This window comes from Leucoraja erinacea, chromosome 28 (assembly GCF_028641065.1).
Source record: "Leucoraja erinacea ecotype New England chromosome 28, Leri_hhj_1, whole genome shotgun sequence".
Taxonomy (NCBI): domain Eukaryota; kingdom Metazoa; phylum Chordata; class Chondrichthyes; order Rajiformes; family Rajidae; genus Leucoraja; species Leucoraja erinaceus.
In genome coordinates this window covers 23,416,997-23,436,151 of record NC_073404.1, presented here as the reverse complement: position 1 = coordinate 23,436,151, position 19,155 = coordinate 23,416,997, and the positions used below count along the sequence as shown (strand labels likewise).

Sequence of the window (19,155 nt, the reverse complement as noted above, 5' to 3'; positions counted from 1 at the left end):
TCGCAGGTCATGGGGAGAACATGCAAACGCTGCACAGACAGCACCTGTCATCAGGATGGAACCTGGGTCTCCTGTAAGCAACCTGTAAGCAATCTGAAAAATTATGTGCTAGGGTAATTTTGTAATTAAAAAATGATAATTACAAATTTTGATCTGTTTTTACAATGTAGTCTTCATCAGCCAGTGTAGTTGATGCTTTAACAAGGCGAGAATATAACAGCAATTCTGAAGGCCCAACCTCCGCCCTGGGTGCTGTAAGGCAGCAACTCGACCGCTGCGCCACCGTGCAGTCCCTTTTCTTTCAAGAGCTGGGATTTCTTATCTGTTCAAACATCAACCATGGTTTGCATTTATGTACCATCGCTAATGGAGTGGAAAATATCATGATGCTTCACAGCAGCAAGATCAAACACAGACTGAAACCAAAACCCTTTCACCCCCAAACAAAATGCGTGCTCGGAAAGGATAGTTCAGTGGAGTGTGAGTGGAGGATGCTGAAAAGGAGAGGAGAAAAGGTGCAGAGAATAATCCAGTTTGGTTCAGAGGATATTTTAGTTTATGAAGCCTTTAATGATGTACCACACAGCACAACATTAATAATTGCCCAGGAAGAGCAAAGTGAACCATAGGTTCTCAGCACAGATGCTGAATGCTTCCAACATTGTCTCCTCTTCCATTGTCTTCGAAAAATATATGAGGCTTCTTAACCCATCGTTTTCAGTGATTTTGTCAAGAGGGGCAGCACTGTGGTATAGGGGCAGAGCTACTGCCTTACAGTACCAGAGACCCGGGTTCGATCCTGACTATGGGTGCTGTCTGTACGAGCGTGTACATTCTCCCTGTGACCTGCGTGGGATTGCTCCGAGATATTCGGGTTCTCCCCACACAGCAAAGACGTACAGGTTTGTAGGTTAATTGGGGGTGTAAATGTAAAAGATTATCCCTCGTGTGTGTAGGATAGTGTTGGTGTGCAGGGATCGTGGGTCAGTGCAGACTCCGTGGGCCAAAGGTCCTGATTCCTCGCTGTATCTCTAAATTAAACTAAACTACATCATCATTTAACTGATACTCCCATCAATAGCTTTACCTGATTTTCTTTAACACCAACCAAAATAAAACCAATCTTTACACTTCAGCTTGTTATAGCTCTTTATTCTGTATCGTCTCAGTTTCTGGCTCAACTATCAACTTTCTTCCATGTTGCATCCTGTCCCTGAGAGTCTCAGTGTAAAAAAATCTTACCCCTTGCTCTCAAGTTCCTCCAAAGTCTTATCCCTTCAGCTTTCTCAGTCTCTGTAATTAAACCCTTCCTGCGCTCTCTCTTGCCCCATCCCATCCACCCTATTCCACATGTTATCCAACCATGCTTGCTATAGACATCCCTCCTTGTTTATAGAATCTTATTGTTGCATATCATTGTTTACAGTGGGTGTAGGATAGTGTTAATGTGTAGGGATTGCAGGTCGGCGCGGACCCGGTGGGCCGAAGGGCCTGTTTCCATGCTGTGTTTATAAACTAAACTAAACTAAACCTTGCAAATACATTGTGACAGCATGGGTTTTCCCTGGTATCCCGCAGTGCAAAGGCCTGCGGCCCAACTGGCCTCCGCGAATGACACGAACCGCCGGCAGGGCCACAGTGCCAGAGACCCGGACCCGACCCCCACCCTGGGCATCCCCCCCAGACCATCAGCTTGACCCCACACACTAGGGACAACTCACAGTGTATTGGACAGAACCAGTGCACCTGAACACCCCGAGGAAACACACGGTGCCACAGCGGGCACCCGAGGTCAGGATGGAACTTGGGTCTCTGGCACTGTCAGGTAGCTACTCTACCCTGGCGCCACTGTGTCGTACCATGCTATTTTGTGTATTTTGCATCCTTTATTGTGTGGTATGTATATTGGCTGTTTTTCCATTGGTACTGTGCATATTAACCCCATCATTCAGTCACAGCACAATTCCCCCCCCCCCACACGTGTAGTCCGTTAGAGTTGACTGCGTAGCATGCAACAAAAGCGTCTCACTGTACCTCGGTACACGTGACATCAAAAGAAACTCAAACTAGAGCGAGGGGACAGAAAATGCCACCAAAAGGGAGGGGAAAAAGGAAACCTGTTTGCCTGGTAACCTGCAAGCTGTGCCGGATTCATGTTGGCTTCTACATAATGTGGAGGCCAAACGCAGGGACTAATGGGCCTGTCCCACGTACACGATTATTTTGGCGACTTGCCGGCACCCCTCTTAGTCGCAGCAGGTCTCCGAAAATTTTCAACGTGTTCAAAATCCAGCGACGACCAGAACAAGGTATGACTCTGGGCGACCACTCACGACGATACAGGCTTCACCCCGCAACATGTCGCCAGGCTGTCGCCTGTATGGTCGTGAGTAGTCTCCTCAATCATCAAAAGAGACGTAGTACCTTTCTGGTCGTCGCTGAATTTTGAACATGTAAAAGTCACGTAAGTGGGACAGGGCCATAATTCAATTCGTATACAATTACATTTGAGTGACCAGATTTATGTATATAACTGCATCCCGCTAGCATTATTTCGAGGTTATAGGAAGAGTGATTGAGTTGAATGGAATAGTCAGTTGGAAAATAGCTGAGGGAACAAATCGAAACACTTTGAAGTTCATGAAGGAGAAAAAAATGGGAATGACATTTGTAAGAATCATTTAATTTAATGTAGGTTCCCATAGTGGTACGAAATTTAAGAATGAAATTTCAAAGATTTTTCGCACTAAAAGCTTGGCTTGAAGGTACAAATTTTCATTATTACTTTTAGACTCTCTGAATTTGGCATATGAATCACTGATATAAATACTTTAAAATATTTTATGATTTTACTACCTGTTCGTTTGTCTTCCATTAGGTTTATGGAATGGCTTAACTATAAAATATGAGCTGAAAGTGTGATGTTTCAAGACTAGGAACAATAGTCTTAGGGATATAGGGTGTGGCCACTCATCTCCAAGGGCGAGCTAAGAGGAATGGTCAGGAAGGATAGCAAGTGATAAAAATGTCGGACCAAAGCTGCTCAATCCACTCTTCCTCAGTTCTGTTTTTGCTTGTTGCTAAAGTATGTTGCAGAGTCATAGAGTCATACAGCATGGAAACAGGCCCTTTGGCCCAACTTGCCCGCACCGGCCAACATGACTCATCTACACTAGTCCCCCTACCCACATTTAGTCCAGTTTTCATCAATGGGGACAGAATGGAGAGAATGTCCAGCTTCAGGTTTCTGGGCACACACATTTCAGAGGACCTCACGTGGTCCAGTAACACCACTGCACTGGTCAAGAAAGCACAGCAATGGCTGTTTTTTTCCGAGGATGCTGAAAAAAGCTGGGGTGCCCCAACAGAAGCTGGTGACTTTCTATCGCTGTGCCACATAGAGCATCCTAACATACTGCATCTCTGTGTGGTATCTTAGTTGCACAGCAGCGGATAGGAGAGCCCTTCAGTGGGGCATTGCCAGAGCACAGAAGATCATTGGGATACAGCTCCCAGCCCTGGAGGACATCTACAATGCACGCTGCCTATGAAAAGCCATCAGCGTCTGAGCAAGGGCTCCTCACACCCATGCCACAGTTTGTTTGAACTTCTTCCATCTGGCAGACGTTATAAGTCCTTTTATGCCGCACCTCCAGACTGAGAAATAGCTTTATACCCAGAGCTACAACTGCACTGAATCAGTCTGCTAAGCATCCCCCACAATCTGTCTTTGCCCCCCATAATCAACTGGCACAACTGACTGTTCTCAACACAGTAACAGCTGCTGTAATTTTTAGCCTCAGTGTACATGGACCCATTTGTACTTTTACCTTATTTTTTTTTATAGCATCGCTCCGGAGGTTGCAATCTTAATCTCGTTGTTCTTGTACAATGACAATGAAGATTTTTTTATTATTATTATTATTATTATTATTATTATTATTAAAATTATTATTATTTTTTTTATTAAAAATTATTATTATTATTATTATTATTATTATTATTATTATTATTATTATTATTATTATTATTATTATTAACCTCCAAACCTCTCCTGTCCATGTTCAAGAAGGAACTGCAGATGCTGGAGAATCAAAGGTAGACAAAATTGCTGGAGAAACTCAGCGGGTGCGGCAGCATCTCCTGTCCATGTACCTGTCTAATTTGTCTGATTGTTTCTTAAACATTGCAATAGTCCCTGCCTCAACTACCTCCTTTGGCAGCTCGTTCCAATTGCCCACCATCCTTTGTGTGAAAAAGTTATTCTTCGGAGTCCTATTAAATCTTTTTCTCTTCACCTTAAACCTATGTCCTCTGGTTCTCGATTCCACTACTCTGAGCAAGAAACTTTGTGCGTCTACCTGATGTATTCCTCTCATGATTTTACACACCTCAATAAGATTATCCCTCATCCTCCTGGGATCCAAGGAATAGAGACCCAGCCTGCTCAACCTCTCCCTATAGCTCGGAACCTCAAGTCCTGGCAACATCCTCGTAAAACTTCTTTGTACCCATGTCCAATGATGTCCAAAATTTGCCCAGTGCAAATTGGAGGAACAGCACCTCAAATTTCGCTTGGGCAGCTTACACCCCAGCGGTATGAACATTGACTTCTTTAACTTCAAGTAACCCTTGCTTTCCCTCTCTCTCTCCATCCCCTCACCCTTCCCAGTTCTCCAACCAGTCTTACTGTCTCCGACCACATCTTATCTCTGTTCCCTTTGTTGTTACCTTCTCCCAACCAACAATTTTACATTTTCCTTGATCTCCATTCTCTGTCCTGGTATTTTCACGCCTTTATACCTACTTATCTATACACTTCCTTATCTATGTACTGCCCACTCCCCTTGACATCAGTCGGAAGAAGGGTCTCGACCAGAAACGTCACCCATTCCTTCTCTCAAGAGATGCTGCCTGTCCTGCTGAATTACACCAGTATTTTGTGTCTAAACAAAGAGATCACATCTTTGTATAGTTTAGTTTAGTGATACAGCGAGGAAACAGGCAGTTTGCAATGTTAATCCAATGTTATTATTACATGAAAACAGAAAATTGCTCAACAGACTAGGCAACATCCATGGGGACCAAGTCAAGAAGCAATTGTGATGATCTGAAGTATTAGTAGTCTAGTTAGTTTTAACCTTCTTTAAAATTGGATGCATTTGAAAATACATGGCAACTCCCAATTTTTAATTGAGGTGAATAAAAGAATAACTCAGAAATAATTTAAGGACCATTCACTTGAAACATTAACTCAGTTTTCCTTTCCACATCCTCTGACTTACTAAGTGCTTCCTGATTTTTGGGCCGTTATACCTGATGTTCAGCATCTGCTGGGTTTTTTTCATGGAGATAACCACGTGGGAAGCAGGATGTATAGTCAATACATCTATATAATGCATTTTGTACCATCTTGTAGCTAACATTAACCCCATTCACCTCTGCAATGGGCAGAACTCATCCATTCTGATTCATTTAATTGCAACTTTCTTCAAACCCAGCCTAATATTCATGCTGCTGAATTCCAATAAAGTTGCATATTAATTTCGACATGGATCAACATTAATTTAAAGGTTCATGTAAACTGGATTTGCAACGACTGATATTCTCATAGCCTTTACAACGCTGTTATGGCATTGCACATTGTAAAACTGAGGGTGAAAGAAACTTTTCCATGGCAACAGGTTTCCAGTTGTCATCTTTATGGAACAATGCATCAGAGCTGTGCTTCAAGGATAGAAAAAAAAGTCCACTTTATTTTTCTTCCTGAATGATAAAGTGAAGTGTTTGCAAAGACGTGCAAAAAGTGATGCTTGACACTCTTAGTTGATGTAATTTGACATTGGGTCCAGGATTAAACTGTGCTTGGAAGTAAAGTGTTTGAATGTTAAAAGTGTCAGCCTTGGTCTCAGTATGTAATCCTTTTATCTATGAGTCAGATGGTTGAGGGTTCAAATCCCACTCCAGAGCTTAGCACAAAATTCTGGTCACACAATTCAGTCTACCGCTTAGTGTGAGCTGAACAGTCAGAGATTATGTTATTTAGATGCGATGTTAAATTGATTCATCAAGTCCCCTCCTGCGTGGATGTTATTTTATGGAATGGTAGGCGACTTATCCTGACCTACTGGCCAATATTTATTCATCAGCCAAAGTCACTGGAGGAGATCATTATCAAAGAGTGGGAATCTGTTGAGTACAAATTGACACTTGAATTTCCTATTCTGCATCAGTGGTCACATTTCAGATATATTTCGAAGACAGCAAGAAGTTGTGAAACATGCCATGTAAAATGAAATATTTTATTTTCGTCAATGCAGTCTGCAGACCGTTACTCTGGTGAGATGAACTGGAATGGGAACAGACTCTGAGCACCTAAAACTGGAATCCATTACGTCTCAATGTTTTGTTCATATAGGTTAGATGAAAGCAGCTGGGAACCTGGCAGCGACGTGACCAACACTTGGAATTTTATTCCAAATGTAATGACTTGCCCAGACAAATTAAAATAGCACTCTGCTCGAAGAACTTTAACTTAATGGACTGAGTCAGGCTGCATTCAGCTGGAGGCGAGGGCTGAATAAGATGACCCTTTGGATTCTGAGTCCCTTTCCTTCCCTAAAGCTCAGGGCTCTGGTAAGGTTTGGTGAGGCCTCCATGATGACTAGGCCCACAGTGTTATATGTCTATGGCTCTCTCCCCAGAATACCCCCAGCAACTTGTGACAGGATTTAAAAATGTGGAGACAATTAAAATCCAGCACGTACTGACATGGGAACAGCTGAATGCCAGGCGATTCTTCCAGAACCACTGGTTACAACCAGCACGATTCAGCCTAGTGATCTAGATTTTACAGTGGTTGCGACAACAATCCAGTAAACAATGACACTAGTCTGTGGAGGAAGGAACTGCAGGTGCTGGTTTACACCGAAGATAGACACAAAATGCTGGAGTAATTCAGACTGAAGAAGGGTCACGAGCCAAAACGTCACCCATTCCTTCTCTCCAGAGATGCTTCCAGTCCTGCCGAGTTACTCCTAAATTTTGTGTCTTTCAATGACATTAGTCTCCTCTTTCCCTTGGACAGTAGCCCACAAAATAATAAAACATGGATATCCGAAAGTCTCTAACAGTAAAAGAAGCTTAATTTGCTGGTGAAGTCTCTGCAAATGAAAGTAATCCATTACAGCTATTTGTGATCTATTCTCACAGTGAATTCCATTGAATTAGCTAAATTAATTCCCCTCTCCTGAAAACTGATTATGCAACAGATTAGATCAACGTTCTGCAGTCCAGCTACATCCATTATGAATGGATGTAAGTAATGAAGCAGCTTACAAGTGGGGATGTCTCCATGAATAGACAGACCCACCTTCAACAATATTGGGGTGCCAGTGACAAGGCTGAATCCTTTGCAACCAGGAGATGATCCACCAGTCTTCCTCCTGCAGTTTGTTGCCTTCACTGAAGCTAGTTTTCAGCCAATTTATTTCACTGTGTGAATAGGAAATTGTTGAGGGCAATGGATGACATAGTAGATACATAGAAAATAGGTGCAGGAGAAGACCATTCTGCCCTTCGAGCCAGCACCACCATTCAATATGATCATGGCTGATCATCCAAAATCAGTAGCCAGTTATTGCTTTCTCCCCACACCCCTTGATTCCGTTAGCCCTAAGAGCGATATCAAACATAACAATATTGTTTAATTATTGTCAAGTGTACTTAGATTACTCAAGTCTATCTGATTAATATGGGTGTCAGGGGTCATGGGGAGAAGGCAGGAGAAAGGGGTTGAGAGGGAAAGATAGATCAGCCATGATTGAATGGTGGAGTAGACCTGATGGGCCGATGGTTTGAAGAAGGGTCTCGACCCGAAACGTCTCCCATTCCCTCTCTCCAGAGATGCTGCCTGTCCCGCTGAGTTGCTCCAGCTTTTTGTGTCTATCTTCAGCCTAATTCTATTTCTATAACTTATGAACATGAGATACGGTGGAAAACTTTATTTTGTGTGCTATCCAGGCAAATCATAACAGACATGAGTGCATCGGGCAGTGCTAGAGAGGAAATGAACAGAGTGCACAATATAGTGTTGCAGCCGTAGTGGAAGTGCCAATAAAAAGGGTTGCAATGAAGTAGATAGGAAGACCAGGAATTCAATTACAGTTCTGGTTAAGGGTCTAATAACCGTAAGGAAGAAGCTATTCTTGAATGGAGGTTTCAAGTTTTTGTACCTTCTACCTGACCAAAGCTGTAGGTAACACTCCAAATGCGGCCTCACCAATGTGGAGTATTGTGTTCAGTTTTGGTCACCCTACTGTAAGTTAATAAGTTCAGATAGGAACAGAATTAGTCCATTCAGCCCGTCATGTCTTCTCCTCCATTCAATCATGGCTGATCTATATTTCCCTCTCAAACCTCATTCTCCTGCCTTCTCCCCATAACTCCTGGCAACCTATAGGAAGGATGTTGTTAAGCTGAAAAGAGTGCAGGGAGTGTACGAGGATGTTGCCAGGACTTGGGAACCTGAGCTATAGTGAGGGAGAGGGAGAAGCTAAAGGTGTCCAGCAATACTCATGCTAGCTGAACCATTCTCGTTTTGAGGATATGGCCTGGGCCTCCATCTAGCCCAGTCACCTTCCACAGGTTCACACTGAGGAAGGCCGATGTAATGTCGGCAATGTTGACCATAGAGTCAAAGAAGTGTGGAAACAGGCCCTTCGACCCAACTTGCCCACACCGTTCAATATGTCACAGCAACACTAGCCCCACCTGCCTGCGCTTGGTCCATATCCCTCCAAACTTGCCGTATCCATGTACCTGTCTAAAACTTGGACATGTGTATGGTCCACCATGGTTCAGCTTCAACCGCGGCTGTTAGGATGGGTGACGTAATTCCACTGACCCTATGTTCAAAATGAGCAGAGAAGGCACTGATGGGATGGGTATACATTGTTGCCAGCGATTCTGTCTGTCTTTCCTCTCCAGTGCATTGGTTTTGCCACAATCGACAGATGTCTGTGCGGATAGTTTGAAATGCTGGCTTGGTCTGGAATTGTCTCTTGGCACCCCCTGATGGCTTTGCAAAGGTCAAACTTGTAGAGCAAAGCTTTTGGCACGGTGATATTCTTGCTTGGAATTTACATCCCTGGCCAACCGTGTCATTAGTCATGCTATTCCAACACAACTCGAACACTCAGAACCATCTAACAAATTGGAAATTCAGAGACAAAATAAGATTTATGGATGTACCGGCCAAAAGGAGAGTTGGAGAGGGCCCACTAAAACATGAATATATTGAATGAGCAATGATATATAGAGCATTATATTTTAATACATTCCCCTAATAAATAATGTACAACAGGTGATGTCAAATTACCTACTCAATTTCCCCACCAAGAACTGAATTAAAAAATGAGTTGCAGGTCTTTTGGCTTGTACACATTTTACATTCTATTCACACGATGGCAAACTAAGACAAGGCATTGGGTAGATGCACAGAGTCTCTTGCCCAGGGTGGGGGAATCGAGGACCAGAGGACATAGGTTTAAGGTGAAGGGGAAAAAATGTAATGGGAATCTGGAGGGTAACTTTTTCACACAAAGGGTGGTGGGTGTATGGAACGAGCTGCCAGAGGAGGTAGTTGAGGCAAGGACTATCCCAACATTTAAAAAACATATACAGAAGTTGACACCTGGAACAGAGGATACAGTAGATGTGGTTGGAGGAGGTGCAAGTAAACCTCCGCGTCACCTGAAAAGACTGTTGGGGTCCTGGGATGTAGTCGAGGGGGGACGTAAAGGGACAGGTGTTGCATCACCTGCGTTTGCAGAGGAAAGTACCCGGGGAGGGGGTGGTTTGGGTGGGAAGGGACAAGTTGACTAGGGAGTTGTGGAGGGAATGATCTCTGCAGAAAGCAGAAAGGGGTGGAGATGGGAAGATGTGGTCAGTAGTGTGTTCCCGTTGGAGGTGGCAAAATATGCTGTATCCGACAGCCGATAGGCTGGAAGTTGAGGCCAAGGGGGACTCTGTCCTTATTGCGAATGGGGGGAGGGGGAGGGGGAGCACGAGCGGAGCTGTGGGATATCGAGGAGACCCTAGCGAGAGACTCATCTATAATGGAAGAGGGGAACCCACGTTTCCTAAAGGATGAGGACATCTCCAATGATCTAGTATGGAAAACCTCATCCTGGACGCAGATATGCGTCGTAGACGGAGGAATTGGGAGAGGGGATAGTTTTTATAGGAAGCAGGGTGGGAAGAAGTGTAGTCCTGATAGCTATGGGAGTTAATAGGTTTGTAGTAGATGTTGGTCAATAGTCTGTCTCCTGTGGTGGAGACGGTGAGATCCAGAACCGATAGGGAGATGTCGGAGATGGTCCAAGTGAATTTGAATGCAGGTTGGAAATTAGTGGTGAAGTTAATAAAGTCAGTGAGTTCTGCATGGGTGCAGGAGGCAGCACCGATACAGTCGTCAATGTAGCAGAGGTAGAGTTCAGGGATAGGGCCAGTGTACACCTGGCCCTATAGTGATTGTTCGACATATCGTACGAAGGGGCAGGCATAGCTGGGGCCCATGCGAGTGCTCATAGCTATGCCTTGGATTTGGAGGAAGTGGGAGGAATCGAAAGCAAGGTTGCTGAGGCTAAGGACCAGCTCTGCTAGGCGGAGCAGAGTATTAGTGGACGGAAATTAGCTGGTTCTGCGGTTAAGGAAGAAACGGAGAGGCTTTAAGACCTTCCTGGTGGGGGATGGAGATGTGGAGTGACTGGACATCCATGGTAAAGATGAGGGAGTGGGGGCCTGGAAAACAGGAGTTATTAAAGAGACGAAGAGTGTGTGAGGTGCCTTGGACATAAGTACGGAGGGAATGGACCAGGGGATAGGATGGAGACAGGTACATGGATAGGGAAGAGTTAGATGGACCAAATATGGGCAAATGGAACTAGCTTAGATGAGGGTCTGAAGAAGGCTCTCGACCCAAAATGTCACCCATTCCTTCTCTCCAGAGATTCTGCCGGTGCTGCTGAGTTAATCCAGCATTTTGTGTCTACCTTTAGCTGAGATGAGGCATCTTTTTGGCATGGATGAGTTGGGCTGAAGGGCCTGTTTCCGTTTCGTGTGACTATGACCTATTTCAATGGTGCTATTTATCCATTTCTCTGTGTTTTTGTGTTGCCATCATGTGACATTCTAACAAAACTGTGAAAAGAGCTCAAGAAAAATCTCTTGAGAAAATTTATTTTTTCTTTTTATATAATGGGTTTGTGCCGAGCTTTGAGAGTATTTTGTGCAGTGACATCAGTCATATTGTTGCTCCTGTTCTGATTCTACTGCCTTCAGAGACAGGATATTGAGGAATGGTGCCCCAAAATAGTGCCATAAAGGCAGTTTCATCTAGTTCCTGAGGGAAGCAGGTTCCAGTGTAGGTCATGCAATTGCCACTTATCTTTGACAGATTCTAGGTTTTGCTGAATTGTATTGTAGTTTTGACCTGGGGGCTTTGTGGAATCTGCTCCAGTGCTCCATCTTGTGTTTGAGAGAGTCTCGGTAACAAACGGCTGGCTGTGCTCATTATGGAAAGCTTCTTTACAGAGCAAATAGCATTTGGCAGAAAAAAAATATGCAAGGAGGAACTGCAGATGATGTTTTACCTCGAAGACATTACATCAATCATGTATTGTCCTTCCACTGGTTGGCCAGCACGCAACAAAAGCTTTACATTTTACCTCGGCTCATGTGACAATAGACTAAACTGGACATAAAATGCTGGAGTAGCGGGTCAGGCAGTATCTCAGGAGCAAAGGAATAGGTGACGTAGCGGGTCGAGACCCTTCTTCAACCCTTCATCGGTCTCGCCCCGAAATGTCACCTATTCCTTTTCTCCAGAGATGCTGCCTGACCTGCTGAGTTACTCCAGCATTTTATGTCTATCCTCTGCAGAAAAAATAACAAGGTTTGATAGACGAAATGTTTAAGAAAGAACTGCAGATGCTGGAAAAATCGAAGGTAGACAGAAATGCTGGAGAAACTCAGCGGGTGAGGCAGTATCTATGGAGCGAAGTAGGAATAGGTGATGTTTCTGGTTGAGACCCTTCTTCAGACTGATGTGGGAGTGTGGTTGGCGGGAAGAAGAAAGGAAGAGGCAGAGACAGTGGGAGAGCTGGGAAGGAGAGGGGAAAGAGGGAGAAAGCAAGGACCACCTGAAATTGGAGAAGTCAATGTTCACACCGCTGAGGTGTAAACTACCCAAGCGAAATATGAGGTGCTGCTCCTCCAATTTGCAGTTTGATTGTCCTCATGTATAGTATGATTTGATTTGATTGGACATCGTGCAGACAAAAACATGCCAACATGCCTTTCACTGTATCTGCACAGGTGACAATAATAACCCATTACTGATATCAGTTTAGTTTCTTGTTATACCTACCAAGTTATAGTGCAAGAACTTCATTTAACTCCATGTCGCGAACATTGCTGCCCCAATATGCCACATGGCACAATGCCATATGTCCACCCTCCACTCCATCACCTTTTGCTTCATCTCTACCATGAACTTCCAGCTTGATGCAGCAGTTGAAACACTGCTCGGAACGGGGAAGTCCACACCATGGAAACCACCAGACCTTCACAAACAGTTTTCTTGAACGTTAGCAGAGGGAAAAATGTGGATCATAGAAACATAGAAAATAGTTGCAGGAGTAGGCCATTCGGCCCTTCGAGCCAACACCGCCATTCAATGTGATCATGGCTGATCATCCTAAATCAGTTCCTGCTTTCTCCCCATATCCCTTGATTCCGTTAGCCCTAAGAGTAAATCTAACTCTCTCTTGAAAATAACCCATTGAATTGGCATCCACTGCCTTCTGTGGTAGAGAAGTCCACAGTTTCACAACTCTATGGGTGAAAACATTCCTCATCCCACTCATAAATGGCCTACCTCTTATTCTGTCCAGAAGTATCTTTAAGCTTTGAAACATCTCATCAGTTGCAGTTCTAGATTAGTTCTGTTTAGAGATACAACGTGGAAACAGGCCCTTTGACCCACTGAGTCTGCGCTGACCAGCGATCCCCGTACACTAACACAATCCTACACACACTCGGGACAATGTACAATTTTACCAAGCCAACTAGCTTACAAACCTGTACGTCTTTGGAGTGAGTCTCTCTCCCACGTTCAGCCTCACCTCTGCTATTTCCCATGTGCTACCCTTCATATCTCCTGGGCAAGCTATATAACAAAGGCAAACTTGTGACCTCTTTCTCAACATTCTTCGTCTTCCAGTTCTATTTCAATCCAGTAATTTAACATTTATGACTCATCCCTTACATTGATTGATAATGAATTTGTATTCAGGTTAAACTCCAGCAAGCCTGATGTTGGATTAACCACAAGAAAAGCGAAGAATGTGAATCATCTCAAATGAGTAACGATGTCCTTCAGAGCTTGCAAATTGGAATATAACATTTTAGATAACAAGATTCCGCAGTGAGGATTATGAGGAAGATTGCAATTTATGAAATGCAAATTTCCCTGCTTGCGTGTGCCACCTACAGAGGCTCGGTATGCTTGCCACCGTGTGTGTGATGCTATCACAGTAGCAAGGCGCCTAATTTATATTTTTCTTCTCCTCAGGTGCAAAGAATTAAGCTACCCCAAGAAGCTGCCGCAGATTTCCCTTATTTTCATCTTTGTGAATGAAGCTTTGTCGGTCATCCTACGCTCCGTGCACAGTGCAGTGAACCACACGCCAGCCCATCTATTGAAAGAAATCATCCTGGTAGATGACAACAGTGATGACGGTACGGTAATCGGCAAAACATGCAGCGACCAACTACATTCACTGCAAGCCTGATTGTTTGTACTTTTGAAGTTAGTAAGTTTACAAGTGACAGGAGCAGAATTATGCCATTCGGCCCATCAAGTCTACTCCGCCATTCAATCCTACATTTTTAGGCATGCAGGTGCAGCAGGCAGTAAAGAAAGCGAATGGTATGTTAGCTTTCATTGCAAAAGGATTTGAGTATAGGAGCAGGGAGGTTCTACTGCAGTTGTGCAGGGTCTTGGTGAGACCACACCTGGAGTATTGCGTACAGTTTTGGTCTCCAAATCTGAGGAAGGACATTATTGCCATAGAGGGAGTGCAGAGACGGTTCACCAGACTGATTCCTGGGATGTCAGGACTGTCTTATGAAGAAAGACTGGATAGACTTGGTTTATACTCTCTAGAATTTAGGAGATTGAGAGGGGATCTTATAGAAACTTACAAAATTCTTAAGGGGTTGGACAGGCTAGATGCAGGAAGATTGTTCCCGATGTTAGGGAAGTCCAGGACAAGGGGTCACAGCTTAAGGATAAGGGGGAAATCCTTTAAAACCGAGATGAGAAGAACTTTTTTCACACAGAGAGTGGTGAATCTCTGGAACTCTCTGCCACAGAGGGTAGTTGAGGCCAGTTCATTGGCTATATTTAAGAGGGAGTTAGATGTGGCCCTTGTGGCTAAGGGGATCAGGGGGTATGGAGAGAAGGCAGGTACGGGATACCGAGTTGGATGATCAGCCATGATCATATTGAATGGCGGTGCAGGCTCGAAGGGCCGAATGGCCTACTCCTGCACCTATTTTCTATGTTTCTATGTTTCTAATCGTTGGCTGATCTATCTACCGCTCCCCCCTCACCCCATTCTCCTGCCTTCTTCCAATGACCCCTGAACTAATCAAGAATCTATATATCTATGCCTTAAAACTATCCACAGCCTTCTGTAGCAATGAATTCCACAGACTTACCACCCTCTGAAGAAATTCCTCCTCATCTCCTTCCTAAAGGAACGGCCTTGAATTCTGAGGCTAAGACCTCTGGTCCTCTGTATCAAACATTAAAAGTTGCGTCAAGACTTTTGTGCAAGCTCGTTATGAGGGATGAACGCTCCAAGTGGGGCAGCACAGTGGCGCAGCGGTAGAGCTGCTGCCTTACAGCGCCAGAGACTCGGGCTCGATTCTGGCTAGGAGTGCTGTCTGCACAGAGTTTGCACGCTCCCTCTGTGAGCGAGTGGGTTTCCTCTGGATGCTCTAGTTTTCTCCAATGCTCCAAAGACGTGCAGGTTTGTAGGTTAATTGGAGTTTGTAAATTGTCCCTAGTGTGGTGATTGTTGGTTGGCATGGACTTGGTGGATCGAAGGGCCTTTTTGCACGCTGTATCTCTAAGTGTTGGGATTCTGCGTGTCGGCTTGCATGACATTTCAGATAATTTCACCTTCAACAGCATGGCTCAATAAAAATAAGGTGGCAGTGGGGGATAATGCATGAAGTTAACGATAGAGATATAGAGAGATAAAGGGGAATGATGGTGTATTGTTATATTGTGCAATATAATGTTTCACAGCCTTGAATTGCTCACGTTGGGAATTAGTGCACTTAACCAGAATTCGGAAGGAAGACTAAGTGTGGCACTTCTGGGAAGGAAAGGTAGAATGGAAAACCTCTGTGAATGTCATCTCCAGTGATATAAATGACATAAATGACATTGTTCCCGATGTTGGGGAAGTCCAGGACAAGGGGTCACAGCTTAAGGATAAGGGGTAAATCCTTTAAAACCGAGATGAGAAGAACTTTTTTCACACAGGGAGTGGTGAATCTCTGGAACTCTCTGCCACAGAGGGTAGTTGAGGCCAGTTCATTGGCTATATGTAAGAGGGAGTTAGATGTGGCCCTTGTGGCTAAGGGGATGGGGGAAATGGAGAGAAGGCAGGTACGGGATACTGAGTTGGATGATCAGCCATGATCATATTGAATGGCGGTGCAGGCTCGAAGGGCCGAATGGCCTACTCCTGCACCTAATTTCTATGTTTCTATGTTTCTAAAGTGCTGGAGTAACCCAACGGGTCAGGCAGCACAGAAACATGAAAAATAGGTGCAGGAGTGGGCCATTCAGCCCTTTGGCCCAGCATCGCCATTCAATATGATCATGGCTGATCATCCAGTACCCCGTTTCTGCTTTCTCCCCATATCCCTTGATTCCATTAGCCCTAAGAGCCATATCTAATTCTCTTTTGAATACTTCTATGGAGAATATGGATCGGTAACATTTCAGGTTGGAACCCTTTTTCAGACTGAGGAATCTGAAGGAGCGTCCCAACCAGGAACGTCACTCTCCATGTTCTCCTGAAATGCTGCCCGACCCACTGAGTTACTTCAGCACTTTGTGTTCTTTTTTGCAAACTAGCGCCTGCAGTTCTTTGTTCCGACATTTTCACCTCAAGGGATATTGGCTGTACTGTTCATTAGAGTCGGAGTCACATATAGATCAATCAGGATGGAATACCTCCTTCCTGGAAGGGTAATTAGTGAAACGGTGAGTTTACAACGATCCGGTAGATTCGTTAAAAGTCCACGTGCATTTAATTAACCGATGATGAGTGCCCATCTACAACGATGAGATTCGAGTTGAAGGTTTGATGTCAGTCTGCTACCTACATACTGTATGTTGTCTACTACCTTCACACCAGACACTGGATCTGGGAACCTACTGATTCCCGAGTCTGCACCTTTGTGACACATATTACCTATTGCACTAACTGGAAAGGCAAGTAGGTTTACCTCCAAGTAGTTAATTGTCCTTCTCCCACCACTCCTCGCTGTTAGCCCAACGGAATCGGGCAGCATATCAATAGCATCCTGCATCAGTTGAACAAAGGTGTGGATTATAAATGCTGGGAGAATGTGGACTATAAACCAAGAATTAAACTTTTCCAGGGTTGCACTGAAATCTGAAGTCTGCACAATGCTTCTACACGAACAGTAATTGCTCTTGTGTTTCTTGTAAATCTCCTGTTTCTATTGATTTTACATGCGAATTGCACCGGCATTTACAACATTGAAATGATGCTTGCTTACATAGGAATTCTTCTGACAGAGAGAGCAATTTTCTGATGCAGTAAAAGCAAAACCATAGTGAAAATTTGGATATTTAAAACAATCCTTTTCTTATTGGTGGCTATTGTTTCAAGCTATCGTCGTTTCTCGTTTTTCATTGCTTCGAACAGAAGAACTGAAGGCACCGCTGGAGGAGTACGTCCACAAGCGATACCCTGGCCTGGTGAAGGTGGTGCGCAATCAGAAACGGGAAGGGTTGATCCGAGCTCGTATCCAGGGATGGAAGGCAGCAACGGCACTTATCACAGGGTTCTTCGACGCCCATGTGGAGTTTAGTGCAGGCTGGTAGGTGGATCACAAACAGCACTGTATTGTCAATGAAATGGCATCACTCTTGTTATGGTGGGAACCGTACCCTCCTTTCGAAATTGCCAACTTAAGTTAAGGGTTTTTCTCAAGGGTCTCGACCCGAAACATCACCCATTCCTTCTCTCCAGAGATGCTGCCTGTCCCGCTGCGTTACTCCAGCTTTTTGTGTCTATCTCAAGTCTTACTATAATAGATTTACATATTTCTGATTAATAAAATGGGTAGGGGGCTCGTCCTACTCTGTTCTGTTAGCACCATTATAACCAAGAAATTATTATGTACGACAGATGTCAAGAGATCTGCACTTCATGCTGTTAATAATTTGAATCACATTTTGCAATATGTGGAGATCAAAATAACTAGTTTTGAATAATTGGTCAGGAAAATCATTGGCAGAGTTTATTTAGCATGTATTTATGTTCGACTCCAGAACTGGCAGGAGTGCACTTTAGTGTGGTGTAAATTCTGGTGGCTCACCATGCAATTACCAGCAGATCCCAGCCCTGTGATTCCACAAATTATATATTGTATCTGCATTCACTTAATAAAATAATGCAAGGCACTTCACCAGAGCATGGGCGACAAGAACATTTGCAACTCGGTCAAAGAGATGGGTTCGCGGTGACTAGACGTAAGGCTTTAGACTTTAAACTTTAAAGATATGGCGTGGAAACAGGCCCTTCGGCCCACCAAGTCTGCACCGACCAGCGATCACCCCTGTACACTAGCACTATCCTACACACTAGGGACAAATTTACAATTTTTACCAAAGCCAATTAACTTACAAACCTGTACTTTTTTGGAGTGGGGGAGGAAACCGAAGTGCCCGGAGAAAACCCACGCACAACGTACAAACTCCGTAAAGGCAGCATCCGCAGTCAGAATCGAACCCGGATCTCTGGCGCTGTAAGCTAGCAACTCTACTGCTGTTCCGCTGTGCTGTGCTGCCCACTTTAAAAAATAATCTGATTTTTCAAAAAAAAAAAGGCAGGAGTGGGAGGACAAGGGTGAATGGGAGAGTGAAGTACACTTGAGTCCAAATTTGGATGAAAGCGGCTCAGATGTGTTCCAGCAGACAATGGAAAAGGTGAGGCCAGGGGAGGGACTGGAACCCAGTGCTGACATTTTTAAGTTGCTTCAGATCCGTGAGCTCAAAGATGAGAAATGATAAGGTTTCCTTCCGTGAAGGAAAAAAATATGGTCTATAAAATTTTGTAGGAGTCCACACATACAGGGTGGAAAGTAAAGCACTCAGGAACAGAATAGGTAGACAAAAGACAATAAACAAAAGACAATAAACCATTCGGCCCTTCGAGCCAGCACCGCCATTCAACGTGATCATGGCTGATCATCCCCAATCAGTACCCCGATCCTGCCTTTTCCCCATATCCTCTGACTCCGCTATTTTTAAGAGCCCTATCTAGCTCTCTCTTGAAAGCATCCAGAGAACCGGCCTCCTCCGCCCTCTGAGGCAGAGAATTCCACGGACTCACCACTCTCTGTGAGAAAAAGTGTTTCCTCAGCCCCGTTCTAAATGGCTTACTCCTTATTCTTAAACTGTGGCCCCTGGTTCTGGACTCCCCCAACATCGGAAACATGTTTCCTGCCTCTAGCATGTCCAAGTCCTTAACAATCTTATATGTTTCAATGAGATATCCTCTCATCCTTCTAAACTCCAGAGTGTACAAGCCCAGCTGCTCCATTCTCTCAGCATATGACAGTCCCACCATCCCGGGAATTAACCTTGTAACCTACTCTGCACTCCCTCAATAGCAAGAATGTCCTTCCTCAAATTAGGGGACCAAAACTGCACACAATACTCCAGGTGTGGTCTCACAAGGGCCCTGTACAACTGCAGAAGGACCTCTTTGCTCCTATATTCGATTCCTCTTGTTATAAAGGCCAACTTTCCAT

At 44.3% G+C, this 19,155-nt stretch overlaps 1 protein-coding gene across 1 annotated transcript in view; it reads left to right on the top strand.

Moving 5' to 3' along the window:
• Positions 1–19,155, top strand: part of galnt17 (polypeptide N-acetylgalactosaminyltransferase 17) — a 289,144-nt gene that overhangs the window by 66,451 nt on the left and 203,538 nt on the right. Inside the window, exons 3-4 of the mRNA XM_055658049.1 lie at positions 13,637–13,803; positions 17,043–17,217. Of these exons, the coding sequence (XP_055514024.1) occupies positions 13,637–13,803; positions 17,043–17,217 (342 nt within the window). The remainder of the gene's footprint in view (positions 1–13,636; positions 13,804–17,042; positions 17,218–19,155) is intronic.